Source organism: Chiloscyllium plagiosum, chromosome 34 (genome assembly GCF_004010195.1).
Source record: "Chiloscyllium plagiosum isolate BGI_BamShark_2017 chromosome 34, ASM401019v2, whole genome shotgun sequence".
NCBI classification, from domain to species: Eukaryota; Metazoa; Chordata; class Chondrichthyes; order Orectolobiformes; family Hemiscylliidae; genus Chiloscyllium; species Chiloscyllium plagiosum.
Genome location: NC_057743.1, coordinates 34,379,001 through 34,396,932, shown reverse-complemented (window position 1 = coordinate 34,396,932; position 17,932 = coordinate 34,379,001). Strand labels below are relative to the sequence as shown.

General features: G+C 43.3%; 1 protein-coding gene across 7 annotated transcripts in view; it reads left to right on the top strand.

Annotated features, from left to right (window-relative positions):
* The window catches only part of plekhn1 (pleckstrin homology domain containing, family N member 1), a 57,020-nt gene extending 48,657 nt beyond the window's left edge, over nt 1-8,363 (top strand). For 3 of the 7 annotated variants that reach the window (XM_043676129.1, XM_043676127.1, XM_043676125.1), the window contains 2 exons: nt 4,148-4,201; nt 7,517-8,363. In XM_043676129.1, the coding sequence (XP_043532064.1) occupies nt 4,148-4,201; nt 7,517-7,743 (281 nt within the window). In that variant the 3' untranslated portion in view covers nt 7,744-8,363. The remainder of the gene's footprint in view (nt 1-4,147; nt 4,202-7,516) is intronic. The other 4 variants (XM_043676132.1, XM_043676131.1, XM_043676130.1 and 1 more) reach the window with 2 other exon arrangements.
* The last annotated feature ends 9,569 nt before the right edge of the window (nt 8,364-17,932 follow it).

Here is a 17,932-nt window from a genome sequence, read left to right as displayed (position 1 = left end):
TTCCTTTATACTCTTCTAAGGATTCACTCGATCTATCCTGCCTATACCTGACATATGCTTCCTTCTTTTTCTTAACCAAATCCTCAATTATTTTAGGAGAAAGTGAGGACTTCAGATGCTGGAGATCAGAGCTGAAAATGTGTTGCTGGAAAAGCGCAGCAGGTCAGGCAGCATCTAAGGAGCAGGAGAATCGACGTTTCGGGCATGAGCCATTCCTGAAGAAGGGCTCATGCCCGAAACGTCGCTTCTCCTGCTCCTTGGATGCTGCCTGACTTGCTGCGCTTTTCCAGCACCACATTTTCACGTCAATTACTTTAGTCATCCAGCATTCCCTATACCTACCAGCCTTTCCTTTCACCCTGACAGGAATATACTTTCTCTGATGCTCCATCTCTGTCTTGATTGCAAATGAGTAAATCCAACAGTATGGTTTAGATCTTGAGATAAATTGATTTTTCACCGTTGCTGTCAGTATGGCCTGTCAAAGTGGAAGTAAAGTGCATTCAAATTTTTTTTCACATTTGTAGTTGACAGAACATCAAACAAGTTAGTGAGTGGTGTGATACAAGGGCTGTGCTTTATGGGGCAGAGTGACATTCACCTTTTTTCAATGGAATCCCTACAGTGTGGAAACAGGCCATTCGGCCCAGCAAGTCCACACAGGCCCTCCGAAGAGTAACCCACCCAGACCCATTCCCCTACATTCACCCAGCCTACACATCCCTGGACACTATGGGCAATTTAGCATGGCCAGTTCACCTAACCTGCACATCATTGGATTGTGAGAGGAAACCGGAGCACCCGGAGGAAACCCACGCAGACACTGGGAGAATGTGCAAACTCCACAAAGAGAGTCGCATCCCTTGAGCTGTGAGACAGCAGTGCTAACCACTGAGCCACCGTGCTGCGACATGATCTCCTCATTCTGAAGGTGTGACATGAGTCACCAGTCAAGTGTCCCACTCTGACTTCTTGGCTGTATGAAACCGGACAGGGGGTGAAAACAATAACTCTGGAACACAGCACCAACTGCCCCACTGACAAGAAAATCAACTCCAATATTTTAATCTCTGCCTTTCCTTGATCTCCCATCATCAATTTTCTGTCCTGAGCTGCACACCCCCCACAACCCCCACTGAATGTGTAGTTGAGAACCATGTCTCTCAACTTCTTGAATCGGAAGATTATTGATTCAAGTCAGTTCCCATGCTGAAACTCGGATCTGCAATTTGGTTTGGGGATGGGGGCATCGCTGCCAAGTCAAACATTTATCATCCACCCTAATTGAGAAGTCAGTCGTCATCCACCTTCCTGAATCACTGCAATGGTAGACCCTCCAAGCTTTTCTCAGTTTCAGTTTCATAACGGAGCAGCTATTTCTGAAGATAGTTAAGAATCCATCACATTGCTGTGGGTCTGGAGTCACGTATAAACCAGACCAGGGTTAAATGGCATATTTTTCTCCCAAACGGGCATCATAAATCAAGAGAGCTTTCATGACTATCTGGTAATTTCATGATCACTAGCACAAAGCAGACTTTAATTCCCACTGCTGCTGCCGTGAACTCATGTTTCCCAAGCAAGATGGTAGCACCTGGGTTCCTAGTCCTGGATTGTTATTGCTAAACTACCATTCCCCAGAGGCTGGCACTGTGCTGCTCTGGGTCCAGAGTAATTGAGTGAGGTGTTGCAAACTGAGAGTCCTAATTGTTCACCTCGAGTGTGCAAAAGATTCGTTCAATTCCTCAAAGAGGGTCAAAGTGTTCACCTCAACAAACTTGCCAGAAACAGGAGGAGATTGCTGATTGTCTTTTCAGTGATTGGTCAGGCTCCCTGTTAACCCATCAAAAGCATTTCCAAAATTAACTCATTGGAGGAAGACCTTGAGAGATAATAGGTGATATGTAAATGTATTTTTGTTGCCTGTCCCTAGTTTCTCTAGAGAAGTTAAAAATCACACAACATCAGGTTATAGTCCAACAGGTTTAATTGGAAGCACACTAGCTTTCTCTAGAGAAGGTGGTTGTGAGTTGATGACCAGTACAGCTGCAATCTATGCGCTGTAGATTGTCGGAGACCCACAATACCTTTAGGAAATTTCAGGATTTTGACCCAGTTACAATGAAGGATCAGTGATATATTAACCAAGTCAGGATGGTGAATGACTTGGAGGGGAATTCCCAGGGGGTGGTGTTCCCATGTACCTGCTGCCCTTGTCCTTTGAGATGAGAGCAGGCATGGGTTTGGAAGGTGCTGACTCAGGATCTCTACGAGCCACTGTACATCCCAAACTGGAATGCATTATCATGACCACCATGAGTGGTGCATCACAACCACAACCGGGGCAAGTTAGGAGACAGGAAAACAATTTGATTTAGAAATATTAGTTAACAGTGCATCACAGAACAGATCCCTGGGGATGATTTCCTTGTTTGTTGGCTGTAGTAGGATCAACAGTACTGGAAACGTTATGTTGTCAGCTATTGATTGTCCCAAAAAGAGGTTTTGAAATGGGCACCAGCACTCCAACAAGTGAGGGTTTTATTGCTATCTGCTATGATGCATTATATTCCACTGCAGAATACAGAAAGGAATCATGTCATAGGAGTTCAATTATATTTCCATCTGAAAACAAACAGGATCCACTCTGTGCCATCACTAATTCCTTCTCCATCTCACCCACCATCCCTCAGACCTTGTCGGAGTCACACATAGGTGATTAAAAGGTGCGTGTCTTGTGGGGTGAATTTCAGAACCTCAGCAATTTTAGCTCATGCAGACACCACAGAAACATATATCTTTATTGTGCCATAATTTGATTGTCGCGAGGAGTTGGAGCTTCCACAATCAAATGGAAGTCAGTCAAATTATATTGTGCATTTATTCCCAAATGGCATTATTCCAGCTCACTTTTCCTGATTATGTTTGGTGAAAGATTTTATCCAGATTATCTAAGCTTTTGATGTTCTGAATCATATAAAGCAATTTGTAAGCAGCATTAGGGTGACTTCTACCTTCACATTGTTGTTCATAAACGTACAATCCAATTTGCTGATATTGGCTGGTTTGTCTGGTTTTAGGAGTTCATAGAGTCATGGAGAGATGTACAGCACGGAAACAGACCCTTTGGTCCACCTTGTCCATGCCGACCAGATATCCCAACTCCATCTAGTCCCACCTGTTAGCACCGGCCCATATCCCTCCAAACCTTTCCTATTCATATACCCATCCAGATGTCTTTTAAATGTTGCAATTGCTCTGCAGAAGTCAAACAGCTCTTCCCAAACCATTGGGCACATACAGCTCAAATAGGATGATTCAATGTGAAAGAAATACAAGCATGAACAGCTCTTTCTATGGATGATAGTGGACAATTGGAGTTCAGAGGCCATAGGCTTGGCAAACTTGTCTAACTAATTCACTGCTAAAATGCAAATCTCCCAAAACAAGATATTACAGATGTTGGAAATCCGAGGGACTACTGAAAATGCTCAGCATTTTGATTCAACACAGGAATGAATTTCCAACCTTTCATCAGAATTGGGAATAGTTAGGAGTGTAATAAATTGTCAGCAAGTGTAGAGAGAAAAGTGTGAACAAGAAAGAATTAGTAGAAAGTTAAGAGAGAATAGATGGTCGTGATCCTCCCATTTACACCTCTTCTGACCATGTCTTCTGCTTACAGAGGAACTGCGATTATCCGAGTGACATGGGCGCGGAGTATTTTGTCGGATAATCGAATGTTCGGGTAACCAAATTCCAGATAAGATTAGATGAGCATCAGGACCTTGCGATCTTGTCCAGATATTCCGAAATTTGGATAATCAAATGCCGGATAATTGAGGCTCCTCTGTATTTATTTGTCCCTCTCTTTCTTTCTTTGTCACTCACATTGGCTTTGCATCATCCATCCATTTATTGTTTAAGCTTCCTGTCTAAGCAAAGAGTAACAAGTTAGAAAAACCTGTAACTGTGATTTTTGGAGAAACATTGTAGAAACCATTTGTTCCTTATTACAAGCAAGACAACAAAAATTGACTGAGGACATTAGAATACAAAGAATTAGAGCTGCAACTTTTAAAAATTGTAGTGCTTCAAACTCTGGATAAAATACACTTAGCATGTGTTTTTTCTCTCCTTTTTTCAGATGACTCCTCTGAATATCACGCAGTTATACAACTTTTAGACAGCTACCAAGAAGGTGACTTTATCTATATTATCACAAAGTCAATATGTCTACATTGAAAATCTCCTTTCTTCTTCTTGTCACTGGTTTATCTAAGCAACAGACCAAGTCTAATCCTCAACCTGTAGTCAGTTACCTGCCCCAGCTGAGGTGACCTGCCAGTGGGCACAGTGCCCCTTGTTTGTGGAGAGAAAAATCTAGCTGGTTACCGCAATCCTGACTCCAGTTCAGGGATGGATATTGGGAGTGATTCCATACTTCCGTCACAAGAGCTGTGGTCAGATGAATTAGGGAATAATGCTTGAGCCTTAGTTTTGACAGGTGCCCCTGTAGAATATAATGTTCCAGCTAGAAACTACATCTAAGGGCTGGCACAGGCAGGAGTCAAGAATAGTGAAATTGCCTCTTTTGGGGGCAAGTTAGATTGGGATTGGCAGTATTGCCCAATGTGTCAAATCACATGTTGGAATGTAAAGAGTTGCTTCTTCATTGGGTGAAACCATATTGTAGAATGAGCTATGAGATGGAGAAAGTCGATAATCATACAACATGGGTCTAACAGGTTTATTTGAAACAGGAAGCTTTCGGAGTTCCCACTCTCTTTCCAAAGCTTGTGGAATCAAATAAACCTGTTGGACTATAACCTGGTGTCGTGTGATTTGTTTGACTTTGTCCACCCCAGTCCAACACCAGCACCTTCCCATTATGAGTTGGAGAGGAGAGATATTCAGGTGTGGGTGGGAAATGGGCATGGCATCAGACAAAAGTCTCTTCAGATCTGATTCAAAACTGAACGGTCACAGTGTTCAGTGCTTCAGACTCAAACCCCAGTACAAAGGTGAAGGGAATAGTTGATGGGATGCAAATCTTCCTCATTGTGTGCACGTACATCCCTTGAATCTTTATTGCACAAACCAGTGTTATTTTTCCTTGAATTCAAGAACATTTGAGTGATTATTTGATCAAACCTTTCTTTTTAGAATTAGAATTAGAATTAGAATTCCTATAGTGTGGAAACAGGCCCGTCGGCCCAGCAAGTCCACACCGACCCTCTGAAGAGTAACCCGCCCAGACCTATTCCCCCACCCTACATTTACCCCTGACTAATGCACCTAGCCTACACACCCCTGGACACTATGGGCAATTTAGCATGGCCAATTCACCCTGACCTGCACATCTTTGGACTGTTTGAAGAGAAAGGACAACAAGAGACTTTGTTTGTCCTGGTTAGGGAATCCAGGACAGGGGACAAATCTAAAAATTTGAGCCAACCCTTTGGGTGTGAAATTAGAAAATAATTCTATGCAGAAAGGCAGTTTGGCACTCTGCTCTGCAAATAGTTGGCAATACTGGGTCATTTGTTAATTGTAAATCGGAGATTGTTGATTTTCTGTTAATTGAAGGCGTTAAACTGTGTGTGGAGCAAAGAAGTCCGATTCAATCACAGATCAGCTCTGGTCTCAGTAAACTGTGGGAGAGGCTTGAGCAGCTAAAATGACCTCCTCCTGCCCCTAACTTCCACCCAATGTTTCATCAGATTACTGGAACCTTTAAATCACATTATTACCCCTGCTTTGCAAAATCTTCAAATGATTCTAATAGGGCACTAAATATTTTTAAAAATGCAGTTTTTCAACCACAATCTGCTGGATCAGACCAAAACCACCACCCAAAGAAGAATAAGACTTTATCATTGGAAAAAGCACAGGCTGTTACGGGCAAATTGTTTTAATGGTTGGTTTAACTTGCACTAGGGCTGATCCACAGGCAGCAGTGACAGGAATGAGCTGAACTTTGTGGCATTTAGAACAGTCTCAGACCTTAGGGTTTCCCTCTGCTATTAGACTGTGTGGAGTTGAAGAGTTTATGCAGAAGTCATTTTGCTAGGAGTGATTTTAAAACAGGTTGACACCCAGTCTGAAAATGTCAAGCATCTGCACATTAATAGTTGCAGAGTGTAATTAGGGCCTCTGCTTCTCCCATAATGGTGTACTCGGTTTTGTAGAGAGTCTTGCGCCCATCCTTGTATTTACAAAAAATAAGAAATAGCAAGACCCACTGAGGTCTAGACTTGGAGTGATAGGTGTTTTGATTTTTGTAAAGGGAGCAAAAATGAACAAAACCAAACAGGTGTGAACCAAAGTTATTCATATCAGCCTTGGAATTTGATAAAGTTTTGAAGCACATTCATGTTTCCATTGTATCGTTGAACTATTTTATCAACTATAGTTATAATCGGATGTGCAGCAGGATGCCATTAACTGGCTTGGTCCAATGTATACTCACTGGGGTATATTTAACTCATTGGCGTAAACATAAGATCCCAAATTCCCAGCCAGGAAACAATCGGACAATAACATGACAGCCTCATTTCTGTACTTTGTTATTCCTTTTCCACATGGAGAATGGGATTGACAAATTTATCTCATTGTTTTATTTTTTTGCTTCTTGTTCGAACCAATTAGCATTTATACTGAAGCAGTGCTTAAAATTTGTTCATATCTAGTTAACATTAACTAGAGGGGAGAACACAGTAGTCTTAAAGAGAGGATTTTATCCCCTGATTCCTTCAGTCATTCAGTGGGAAAAGGCATCCGCTGGTGTCATTATGTTACCAACCTCAAGGTTCAAATAATCAGCACAGTCACTGTGAAGGAGAGATAAGGAAGATGCAACATTTATCCACTGTGGAACTGGGTTATGTCTCCCATCTTCCACTTAATCCAGGCCGTTGTCCCTAACTCATCAGACGAGGCTGTGTGTCTACTTTAATAACCAGGTCACGCTGAGTTACCTTGTTGGCCTTGACAGTTCAGAGTCATGAATGCGGAAGAACATCAAAATATCACAAGTGAGAGCAGGAGCAGGTCACACAGTCCTTTGAACCTTGTAACAACCTTCAATAACATCAAAGCTAATCTCCTACCTTCCTCCCAACATCCCCACTACAGTAGGGTGGCACGGTGGCTCAGTGGTTGGCACTGCTGTGTCACAGCGCCGGGGACCCAGGTTCAATTCCAGCCTCGGGTGACTGTCTGTGTGGGGCTTGCAAAATGTGAAAAAATATTCTCCTTAAGAAAGCAAAAATTAAGCACTGAGCGTATGGGGTGAGGGTGGAGCTGGGGTCTTTCTGACTGGATTAGTTACCTGTTGCGTTGCTGCTTCCAGAGATATTTATTCCTGCTTAATGCCAACAAGGAAAAACAAAACTATTTCATCAGATTTTCACACTAGAGTACACTGATATCTGTGAAAGTACTTCTGTGAAAAGGACTGTGTTGTGATTGTAGCTGTTTGATGAGTTTAACTCTGTGATCTCCACCTTTGCAGGCAAGAACATAAGCTGGTACAGTGACGACAGTAGAATGTCTTTAACGTCGTCGGAACACACCTACGCAGAACTCGAAAGTCTCCAAGATGAATCCGACCACAGGTTTTGGGATTTCGACTTCAAGCAACAAGAAATCCCCCATCTTTCTGCCCAAACCCTTATGAAGCTACGACAGCGGGGGATAGTTGAGTCAAGACTACCAGGAAGGTCGCACAGATGGTCGTGAATACCTTCTGGAATCTTGTGCTCTGCCATATTTTTGGAATACTGTCCCATTTTGATAGTGAATGGGATACGGCAGAGTACCTTGTGGTTTACTGCCTGATATTGCGGTCTAATGTCAACACCAATGCTGAGACTTCAAGGAGAGGTCCTAAGAATCTTTGAAGCATTTCCTAGACCTGCGGAAATCAGTCATTTCAAAGCAGGAGGTGCCAGGACCTAGTCAAGATGATGATTTCTGGACACCAAGTCATTGTTACCAGTCCATCACACTGTACCCAGAAGAAGTATTCACTTGAGCTTTGTTGTCTTCAGTTCTAGACTATGTAAAACTCAAAATACTTGTAATACCTGTGGAAAAAATATATATGATATGAGCTGGTCTCATGTCGTCACCTTGTGTTTCAATTATATTAACGTTGTCATGCGATTGTATTTTTAATATTTTCATTTGTTTTGTAAATCCTGATTGTTAACTGCAGCTTATGTATAAAAGGAGGCTGAGATTATCCTAACTGACTGAACATTAATAATTTGTCTGAAAAGTGTTTGCCACAAGCTCTGTACAGTAATTATATTGTTTTGTTTAGAATGCCGAACCATATAAATGAAGCCTCCTTGTTATTTCTGTGTTGGTTCTCATTTTTCTGAATCAAGCCAACTCTGCAGATAATAATAATCCAGCTGATTTTGTCAAAAGTGTGATGGATTCTGCATCATCACAGCCCCAAAGCACCACCTCTGACATTGTTAGTGATGCTAAGACTGAATAGATGGTGACTCAGAAATTACTCGAGTGTTATCTTTTCTAAAGTAGGCCAAGCCATTCAGCTCACCTGAATTAGTGCATTAGTCAGAGGGTCTGGGTGGGTTCCTCTTCAGAGGATTGGTGTGGACTTGATGAGCCAAGTGGCCTGATTCCACACTGTAGGGAATCTAGTCTAGTCTAGTTAATTGTCAGTACAACCTGTAGAGTTCTGTATCATAGAATATTTACAGTGTGGAATCAGGCCATTTGGCCCATCAAGTCTACACCAACCCTCTGCAGAGCATCTCACCCCATTTCCCATGGCTAATGCACTTAACTTGCACATTATGGACAATTTAGCATCACCAACTCTGCATAGCTTTGGACTGTGGGATGAAACCAGAGGAAGCCCACACATTCACAGGGAGAATTTGCAAACTCCACACAATCACCCAAGGGTGGAATCCAACCCAGGTCCCTAGTGCTATGAGGCAACAGTGAAAGCCACTGTGCTACCCAATACCTGTTGTATTCAGCAAAGGTTGTAGTTTTCCAGCCTTTCGTTTCATGTAAGTATCTCTGACTGGGCTAATGTTTTGTTGCCCATCCCTAACTGCCCTTGAGAAAGTGGTGGTAACTTGCCTACTGTGGTCCATGTGGTGCAGTGCCCCCATAGTACTTGTTATGAGCTGACAGGCCAATAGTTTAACTTGTAGTGCGTCTTCATTGAACTGATTGTAAAACATACAAGTTTGCATGCTGTATCATTTACACTGTGTCTTACTCAAGTTACCCATTATGCACAGAACGGCTGTAATGCAATAGCAAAGCTATTTGTTATTCTACCTACTACCTCTTCTGTCAGTCTCTTTATGTGCATGGCACACATGGGGGATATCAACTTTTCTTTCAATGCCTGCTGGTTGGAATGATGTTATGTCTGATTCCATTTCAAAATCTTCTCAGTTGACCTTTCCAATTTAGGCCAATGCTTCAGACATTTCTTTCTGCAGATTTGTCATTGCGCTAGGCTCTCAGACTGATTGATCCCCTTGGATTGGGCATTGCTTTGACACAGAGCCTCAGCATGGCCTTTCTCCAAGATAAACGGCCACTTTCACATTGCTATCCATTCCAAAGAACTTCGTGTCAACTTGAAAAGAGCAACAACTGCACCAGGGAAACACAAGTTGAGCAAGCACTAGAAGATAATATGTTCTTTGCACGTACCACCAGAATGGATTTCTTTCCATAATTGAAGTGATTCAGCAAAATACTGCAGGAGGTAGAGACAATGTAAATATTGCAGGGCTATGGGAAAAGCGAGAGTCAATGTGGGTGGTCCCTTAAATGAACCAGCAGATAACTGATAGATTGAATGGACTTCTGTTATAGAAGACTCCACAACACTATGAAAATATTTCTGGGCAGTTCTCCTAATCGTACAGGCAGCCACATCTAAAAGGAGAAGACCAACTTCAATGCCAATTGCTTTTGCATTAGGCGAAAGGGGGTACTGCAAATGCTGGAGATTAGAGTCAAGATTAGTGTGGTGCTGGAAAAGCACAGCAGGTCAGGTAGCATCCGAGGAACAGGAAAATTGAAGTATTGGGCAAGTGTCCCTCATCAGGAAGGTTCCTGATGAAGGGCTCCTGCCTGAAACGTTGATTTACCTGCTCCTCGGATGCTGCCTGACCTGCTTTTTCATTAGTTCAGTCGAATAATGACAGTGAGTTTGGCCCCTTACTTCACGGAGTGGAGAAGATATACCAGAAGATTTAGTTCATGATGGTATCCAGTTAGTTGCTTACACAACCCACATGTGAAAGGTAGTTTGAAAGAAAGCTCACATTTCCCTCATGCATAAGACCATAGGAGCAGGAGTAGGCCGTTTGGCCATTTAGGCCTACTCCCACCATTCAGTAAGATCATGGCTGATCTTTTTTGTGGACTCAGCTCCACTTACCCGCCCTCTCTCCAAAACCCTTAATTCATTTACTGTTCAAAAAATGGTCTATCTTTCCTTTAAAAACATTCAACAAGGTAGCCTCAACTATTTCCCTGGGTAGGGAATTCCACAGATTCACAACCCTTTGGGTGAAGAAATTCCTTCTCAATTCAGTCCGAAAGCTGCTCCCCCTAATTTTGAGGCTACGCCCTCTTGTCTTAGTTTCACCTGCCATTGGAAACATCTTCTCTACCTCTATCTTATCTCTTCCCTTCATAATTTTATATGTTTCTCTAAGATGCCCCTTCATTCTGCTAAATTCCAAGGAATATAATCCCAGTCTACTCAGTCTCTCCTCATAAGCCAACTCCCTCAACTCTGGAGTCAACTGAGTGAACTTCCTCTGCACCCCCTCCAGTGATAGTACATCCTTTCTCAAGTAAGGACACTGGCATTGCACGCAGGTGTGGCCAATGAGTCTGTTCCAGGTGTGGCCTCACCAGCACTCTGTACAGCTGCAACATAACCACCTTGTTGTTAACTCAATCCCTTTAGCAACGAAGGACAAAATTCTATTTTCCTTCCTAATTACCTGCTGTACCTGCAGACCAACCCTCTGTTGCATCATGCTGCAACTTTTTACCATTCAAATAATAGTCCTTTTACTGTTACTCCTACCAAAATGGGTGACTTCACATTTGTTAACATAGTACTCTATCTGCCAGACCTTTGCCTACTCACATAAAGTATCTATGTCCCTTTGCAAAGTTTCACAGTCCTCTGCACACCTTGCTCCACCATTCATCTTGGTGTCATCTGCAAACTTTGACCCAACTACAGGTGGTCCCTAACTCCAAATCATCTATATAAATTGTGAATAATTGCGGTCCCAACACTGATCCCTGAGGCACACCACTAGTCACTGATCAATGAATAGTTGTGCATAATAACCACCCATGAAGCCCTGGTAGTTCCAAATGAATGCCTGTACACAACATCATATAAAAATAGAGCTAAAACATTCCAGCAAGTTTTGACCTCAACTGCTTTCCTTGGTAGAGAATTCTACAGGCTCAACATTCTCTGGGTGAAGAAATTTCTCCTCATTTCTGTTCTAAATGGCCCACCCCACATCCTGATTCTTGATTCCCTGGTCATCAGGAACATCCTCCCTGTGTTTACCCTGTCTAGTCCTGTTAGGGTTTTGTAGGTTTCTATGAGATCCTTCCTCATTTTTCTAAACTCCAGTGAATATTGTCCTACTTGATCCAATCTCTCTTCACGCGTCTGTCCTGCCATCCCAGGAATCATGGGCTATTAATCTGTCTAACTGTTATGCCTAGCAACAAGGTCAATGGCAGCTGTGAAGATTTTACTGCTTGGCTTTTCTAGCTCAGGTTCAGATTTCACAACACGTAGAGATGTTCATAAAGTTGCAGCTATGGGCAATTGGCATTGATGAAGCAACCAGATGAAGCCAAAAACGTGCATTTGGAGAAATGTGAAGTGTGACATTGTTTGAATTTTGCTTCAGACTTAACACTGAACATTTTCAGTAGCAGCTCACACTTGGCTGTCTTAGTGAAATAGTTTAAATACAGTTGCAAAAGTTCATTCAATTATTTTGTTCCTTTCAGTCTCTATATTAACTGTGCTCTCAATGTGAGAATATAAATTCTTAAATTGCTTCCGCTTCCTGAATTGATTCACATTATCGTAAGTAATATTGATTTTAGCATTGCTGATTGCAGAGCATGGGTTCACACATCACAAATCTGAGGAATACCCTTAAACCCTACTCGCTGTTTTCTTTAGCTGCCTATTCTGTCATATTCTTGAGGATTACTTGTAGATACCCATTTGCTGACTGTATCTGTTCTCCAGGATTAGGAGTTGACACAATTTAATACCATGCTTGGGTGACCTTTCAGGGGCAACAGTGCAGATGCAGATGGGTCATGATGATCATTTTTGTGTTGGAACTTTGTTCTGATAAAATTCCCCAGGCAAGCAGAGCCAAGCTCACACTATAGAATCATTTCCTGAGCCTCAACATTCAATTTAAACTGGGCCTGATCCCTGAGGACGTCTTCGCTGTTTAACTACAGAGATTAATGTTCTACTTAATTTGAAAGCACACAGTTTCTAATTAATTCAGGAGTCCCAGGCTGACTGACAGTCAGACAGGGAGAACTCTTTTTTCAAGTGTTCACAAACATGTGCAAGCACAAGGGACAAGAACAGCCTGCAATATGAGCAGCACTGCCTCTCTCACTCTAATCTCACACCCTCGATCAGCTTACCTTTATTTTATCAATGTTATTATACCCGCAGTAGACGGGGGAAAGTTAGCTTAGTCAGCTGAGTGGCTACAGTGCTGAGCGATGTCAGTTCCTGTACTGGCTGAGGTTACCATGAAGGACTCTCCTTCTCAATCTCTTTCCTCTCCTGAGGTGTGGTGACCATCACCAGCCGTCTCTCTCTTTCTCCAATGAAAGAGCAAACCCTATTTCTTATTGATTCACATCTTCCCTCCTGGCCACAGGCCACTCCAGAAGTCTTTGAAGAAAAACTGTAATGTCTATCTTTTTAGTGTTATTTCCTAACTTATACTATGTATATATGTAATGTAGTGAAACCCGTTTCTTTATTTTCTCTATTTTCTGTATCTAACATTTGTACCTATGATATGTTGGTTATATTGTACACTTTTCACTGTACTCCTGTTCTCTAGCACCTTGAACACACAATAAACCTAATTCTAATTCTCCAATTCTCTATATACTCACTTGCTTGAAGTAAATTAGAGGGAGCATTAAGTCTAATTCACAAAGGGTCTGACTGTCAGTGAATAAATATGGCACATGATTTCTAGTTAATTAGTCCTCAAGTGCCCATGGAATGCCAACTTCTATAAACAGTGAGATGGAATATACAGTACTCACCTGGAGGAGCACACAGTCCCATTCTCTCATTAAAGAGACGGCTTCCGGTGAGTTTAACCTGAGGATCACCACACCTCAGACAAGGGGTGAGGTTGGGATGGCTTCAGCCAATACAGGAATTGAACCCATGATGTTGGGATCAATCTGTCTCATAAACCAAAAGTATTAATGTTGGGGATAACCGCAGAGAAAGAACTAAAATATCACCCTCTGTTAGTAAGAAGACACAATCTCGATTCACTGTAACAGGTTAAATGTGAGGCACTGTACAAGTACATTAATTAACTCCACATTGAGAGCCTGTTCACCAGTGTCTTCTGGTATAAGTTTGCCTGGCTTCAGAATGATCTTTAGCTGTTATTCATAATCATCTTTTCCAAGAGTACCTACGTCAACAGACAAGTACAAGTTGATGTACTTGTACACGACATTGGAGCCTCTGGGGCACAGAGAGAGACGTTTCTGTGGCCGACATCCTTGGGATGAATTTCTGCTGTGCCTCCCAAATTACCCCCAGAAACCCCTGCCATTGCTGCTCCACCATTTTCCCTGCTGGGCTCCCCTTCCGAATAACTCCGGCCAGCTCCTCCCTCACATCTCTGTAGCTACCTTTACTCAATTCTAATACGATTACATCTGATTCCAGCTTCTTCCTTTCAGATTGCAGGGTGAATTCTATCCTCTTTTGGTCACTGCCCTCCAGGGGTTCCTTTACTGCCAGCTCCTGAATCAGGTCTACCTCAGAATACATCACCTAATCCAGAATTGACTGTTCCCTGGTTGGTTGTACCACAAGCTGCTCCAAAAAAACCATCTTGTAGATATTTCTCAAGTTCTTTTTTTTTAGATTAGATTAGATTCCCTACAGTGTGGAAACAAGCCCTTTGGCCCAACCAGTTCACACCGATCCTCCGAAGAGCAACCCACCCAGACCCATTTCCTCTCTGACTAATGCACCTCTTGCTATTTTAGCATGACCAATTCACCTGCCCTGCACATCTTTGGACTGTGGGAGGAAACTGGAGCACCCGGAGGAAACCCACACAGACACGGGGAGAATGTGCAAACTCCACACAGACAGTCGCCCAAGACTGGAATTGAACCTGGGACCCTGGTGCTGTGAGGCATCACCAAAGAGATTTTTCCAGTCTGCCAGCATACTGACGACCCATGATTGTTATAATAGTGCCTTTCTTACATGCCTTTTCTATCTCTGGATTTATTTTCTTCCCCACATTCTGACCACTTTTAGGAGGTCTGTGCATCACTCCCATCGGGGTCCTTCTTTCTTTACAGTTCTTCAATTCTAATCAGACAGATTTTATGCCTTCTGACTCCAAATCGCTTCTTGCTATGGATTTCATTTCATTTCTTATGAACAAGGCAACCCAGCCCCCTCTGTCCATTAGCCTGTCCTTTCGATAGGGCGTGTACCCTCGGATATTTAGATCCCAGCTCTGATCCCCTCACTGCCACACCTCTGTGATGTCCACAATATTGTACCTGCCAACTTCAATCTGTGTTACCTGCTCATTTACCTTGTTTTGTATACAGCATGTATTTAAGTGCAACACCCTCAGTCATGTGTTGACTGCCCCCTTCTCATAGTTGTCTCCTCATCTGCTGTGCCTGAACTTAGAATCCTGACCCTTTCCATACTCCCTGCCCTATTACTCATTCTGGAAACTTTAATAACCTCTGCTGAGTCCTCTCCTCCTTTAACTTTATCCATAATTTTCTATGCAACTGAACCCAGCTCCCCAGTGTTTAATTGAACGCCGTATCCACAGCACTACTTAAGTGATTCACCAGGATTCTGGTCCCAGCATAATACAGGTGGAACCCATCTCATTGGCACAGCTCCCTCCTTCCCCAATGTTCGATGAATTTGAACCCATTTTTCCTACACCCATCTTTGAGCCAAGCCTTTACATGTTTAATCTTGTTGTCCATGCGCCAATTTACTTGCAGCTCAGGTAATAATCCAGAGACTATTACCCTTCTGGTCCAGAGTTTTCATTCAGCCCCTAGCTGCTCAAATTTTCCCTCAGCAGAACCTTTTTCCTCTTTCAATCGATATCTGTTGGTACCTACATGAATCACTACAATTGGATCTTTCCCTCTCTCACTCCAGGTTCCTCTGCAGCCCAGGTAAGATATCCTGAACCTGGGCAACACAGCCTTTGGGATTGACACATCTAACCATGTTGCTGTGGAAGATCCAAGTCAGTTGGCCTGTGCTGAATTATCTGTCTCCTGTGGAGACAGCTGTGGAGAAAAAGACCTTGCACCACAAGTCCACCAGGCAGTGGTCCACACACAATGTCCCCCATGCCCTTGCAAAGGAAATGTTAATCTTGTTGGATGGTTTCCTGAGCAGACTCTTAAAGTCAAAGTTTCAAATTCCCAACCCAGCACCGAGATGTAAGGTGATGACAAAGGGTCTGCCTTTTGGACCCTTCTTATCTGCCCGGAGTCTCGCCTCCTCTGCATGCTGTCTTGGAAGAAAACCAGCCATCACCCACACACCGCTCTGAGGTGTTCCTTTGTGAAGAAGGTCTGGAGAGAGATGCTGTTGTTATTGTCGAACTTCGGACCCAAGCAGTCTCAGCGCACGGTGCTCCACGGGCTCTTCTGTGGGTTGTCCACATAGCGATCAATTGCACTCAGGACCACCTACTCAGTGCCTGACATCCTTTGGCTCATCGGAAACATTTGGGTTTTCTAGTGCAAGGAGCTGCCTCGACCAAGTGCAGCAACTCGGCATATTTCACGGTTTAGGACTTGGTGCTGAGGTTCAGCTACTGCAAAGCCCCAGGTGGAAAGGCCCCACGCTGAAGCCTTGCAGATTTAGTGAACTGAGGGACTAGAAACTGGGTAAAACCACTAGGGCTGTATATCTGCTTCCTTTAACCTCATACCTCTGTCCAGTTTCCCCTTAAATATGTTCGTGGTATTCACTTCAACTATTCCCTATCAAAGTGAGTTTCACATTTTCACCTGAAATTTCTTCAGAATTTCCTCTTGAGACTTTGTTTGGTGTCTGCCTGTTGTGGATGGCCCGTGGTGATGCTCTTCGTGCGTGACTGATCATCCAACTCAGTAGCCTAATCCTGTTTTGTCCCCATAACCTTTGAACCCATTCGCCCCAAGTGCTATATCTAGCCGCTTCTTGAATACATTCAACGTTTTGGCATCAACTCCTTCCTGTGGTAATGAATTCCACAGGTTCACCACCCTTTGGGTGAAGAAATGTCTCCTCATCTTCGTCCTAAATGGCCCACCCCAAATCCTCAGACTGTGACCCCTGGTTCCAGACGCACCCACCATCAGGAACATGCTCCCTGCATCTACTCTGTCTAGCCATGTTAGAATTTTATAAGTCTCGATTAGATCACCCCCTCACTTGTGTGAATGATTAATTCTTTCTGTTGTTGAGAGAAGAATATTTTCCAAGATAGCGGGAAATCGCACTTGCCTCTCACAGCAGAGACTGGCTAAACTTGCATTCTGCACACAGACCTTGGAATGAATTACAGTATTAATAAGGCTTATTTTTCACACCGTTTAATAAAAGAAAGATTAGATTACTTACAGTGTGGAAACAGGCCCTTCGGCCCAACAAGTCCACACCGACCTGCCACCCACCCAGACCCATTCCCCTACATTTACCCCTTCACCTAACACTACGGGCAATTTAGCATGGCCAATTCACCTGACCCGCACATCTTTGGACTGTGGGAGGAAACCGGAGCACCCGGAGGAAACCCACGCAGAGAATGTGCAAACTCCACACAGACAGTCACCTGAGGCGGGAAATGAACCCGGGTCTCTGGCGCTGTGAGGCAGCAATGCTAACTGCTGAGCCACCGTGCCGCCCACTATGTGTACTTTGTCCTGTGCATATGACAACATTGCCTCAACTTAGCTCTAGGAATTACTTGTGTGGCACATTCAAAACTTGATTTCTGACATCTGCCCCTTCGTACTTGACAGAGATGCAAGTGTGATTTGGACCACCACTGACAAGTGTTTCCAATTACGTTTTGAACTGACCTTCATTGTTTTGCCAAGTCTGTCACTACGTTGGCAGTTGTGCCTGAATTGGCATTCTGAAGGGCGGAATGCTGTGGGCTCATGTCTCACTGCAGAGACTCGAGTGCCAAGTATCGGCTGACATGCCTGTGCTGTACTGAGGGAGTGCTGAAATGTCAGTGGTGCTGCCTTTTAAACGAGGTGTTCAACTAAAACTCTGTCTCCACCCCCTCAGGTGCACACAAAAGGTTTCAACAAAAGTCTAACACTGTGGATATCTGAAGAAGAGTCACATGTGCCTGGAATCTTCATCATTTCCTCTCCCCATAGATGTTTCCACTTGTGGAATACTTGCACCACTTCAAATTTTGTCAGGTGTCATAGTCCATGTTCATTGTTCAAACAACATCAGAATAAAGGACAGATTGACACTTTGTTGTGTTTCATGGGAGCTTGCGATGCACAAATCAGTCGCCATTTTCCCTACATTACTCCAGTGACTGCACTATTTTATTTT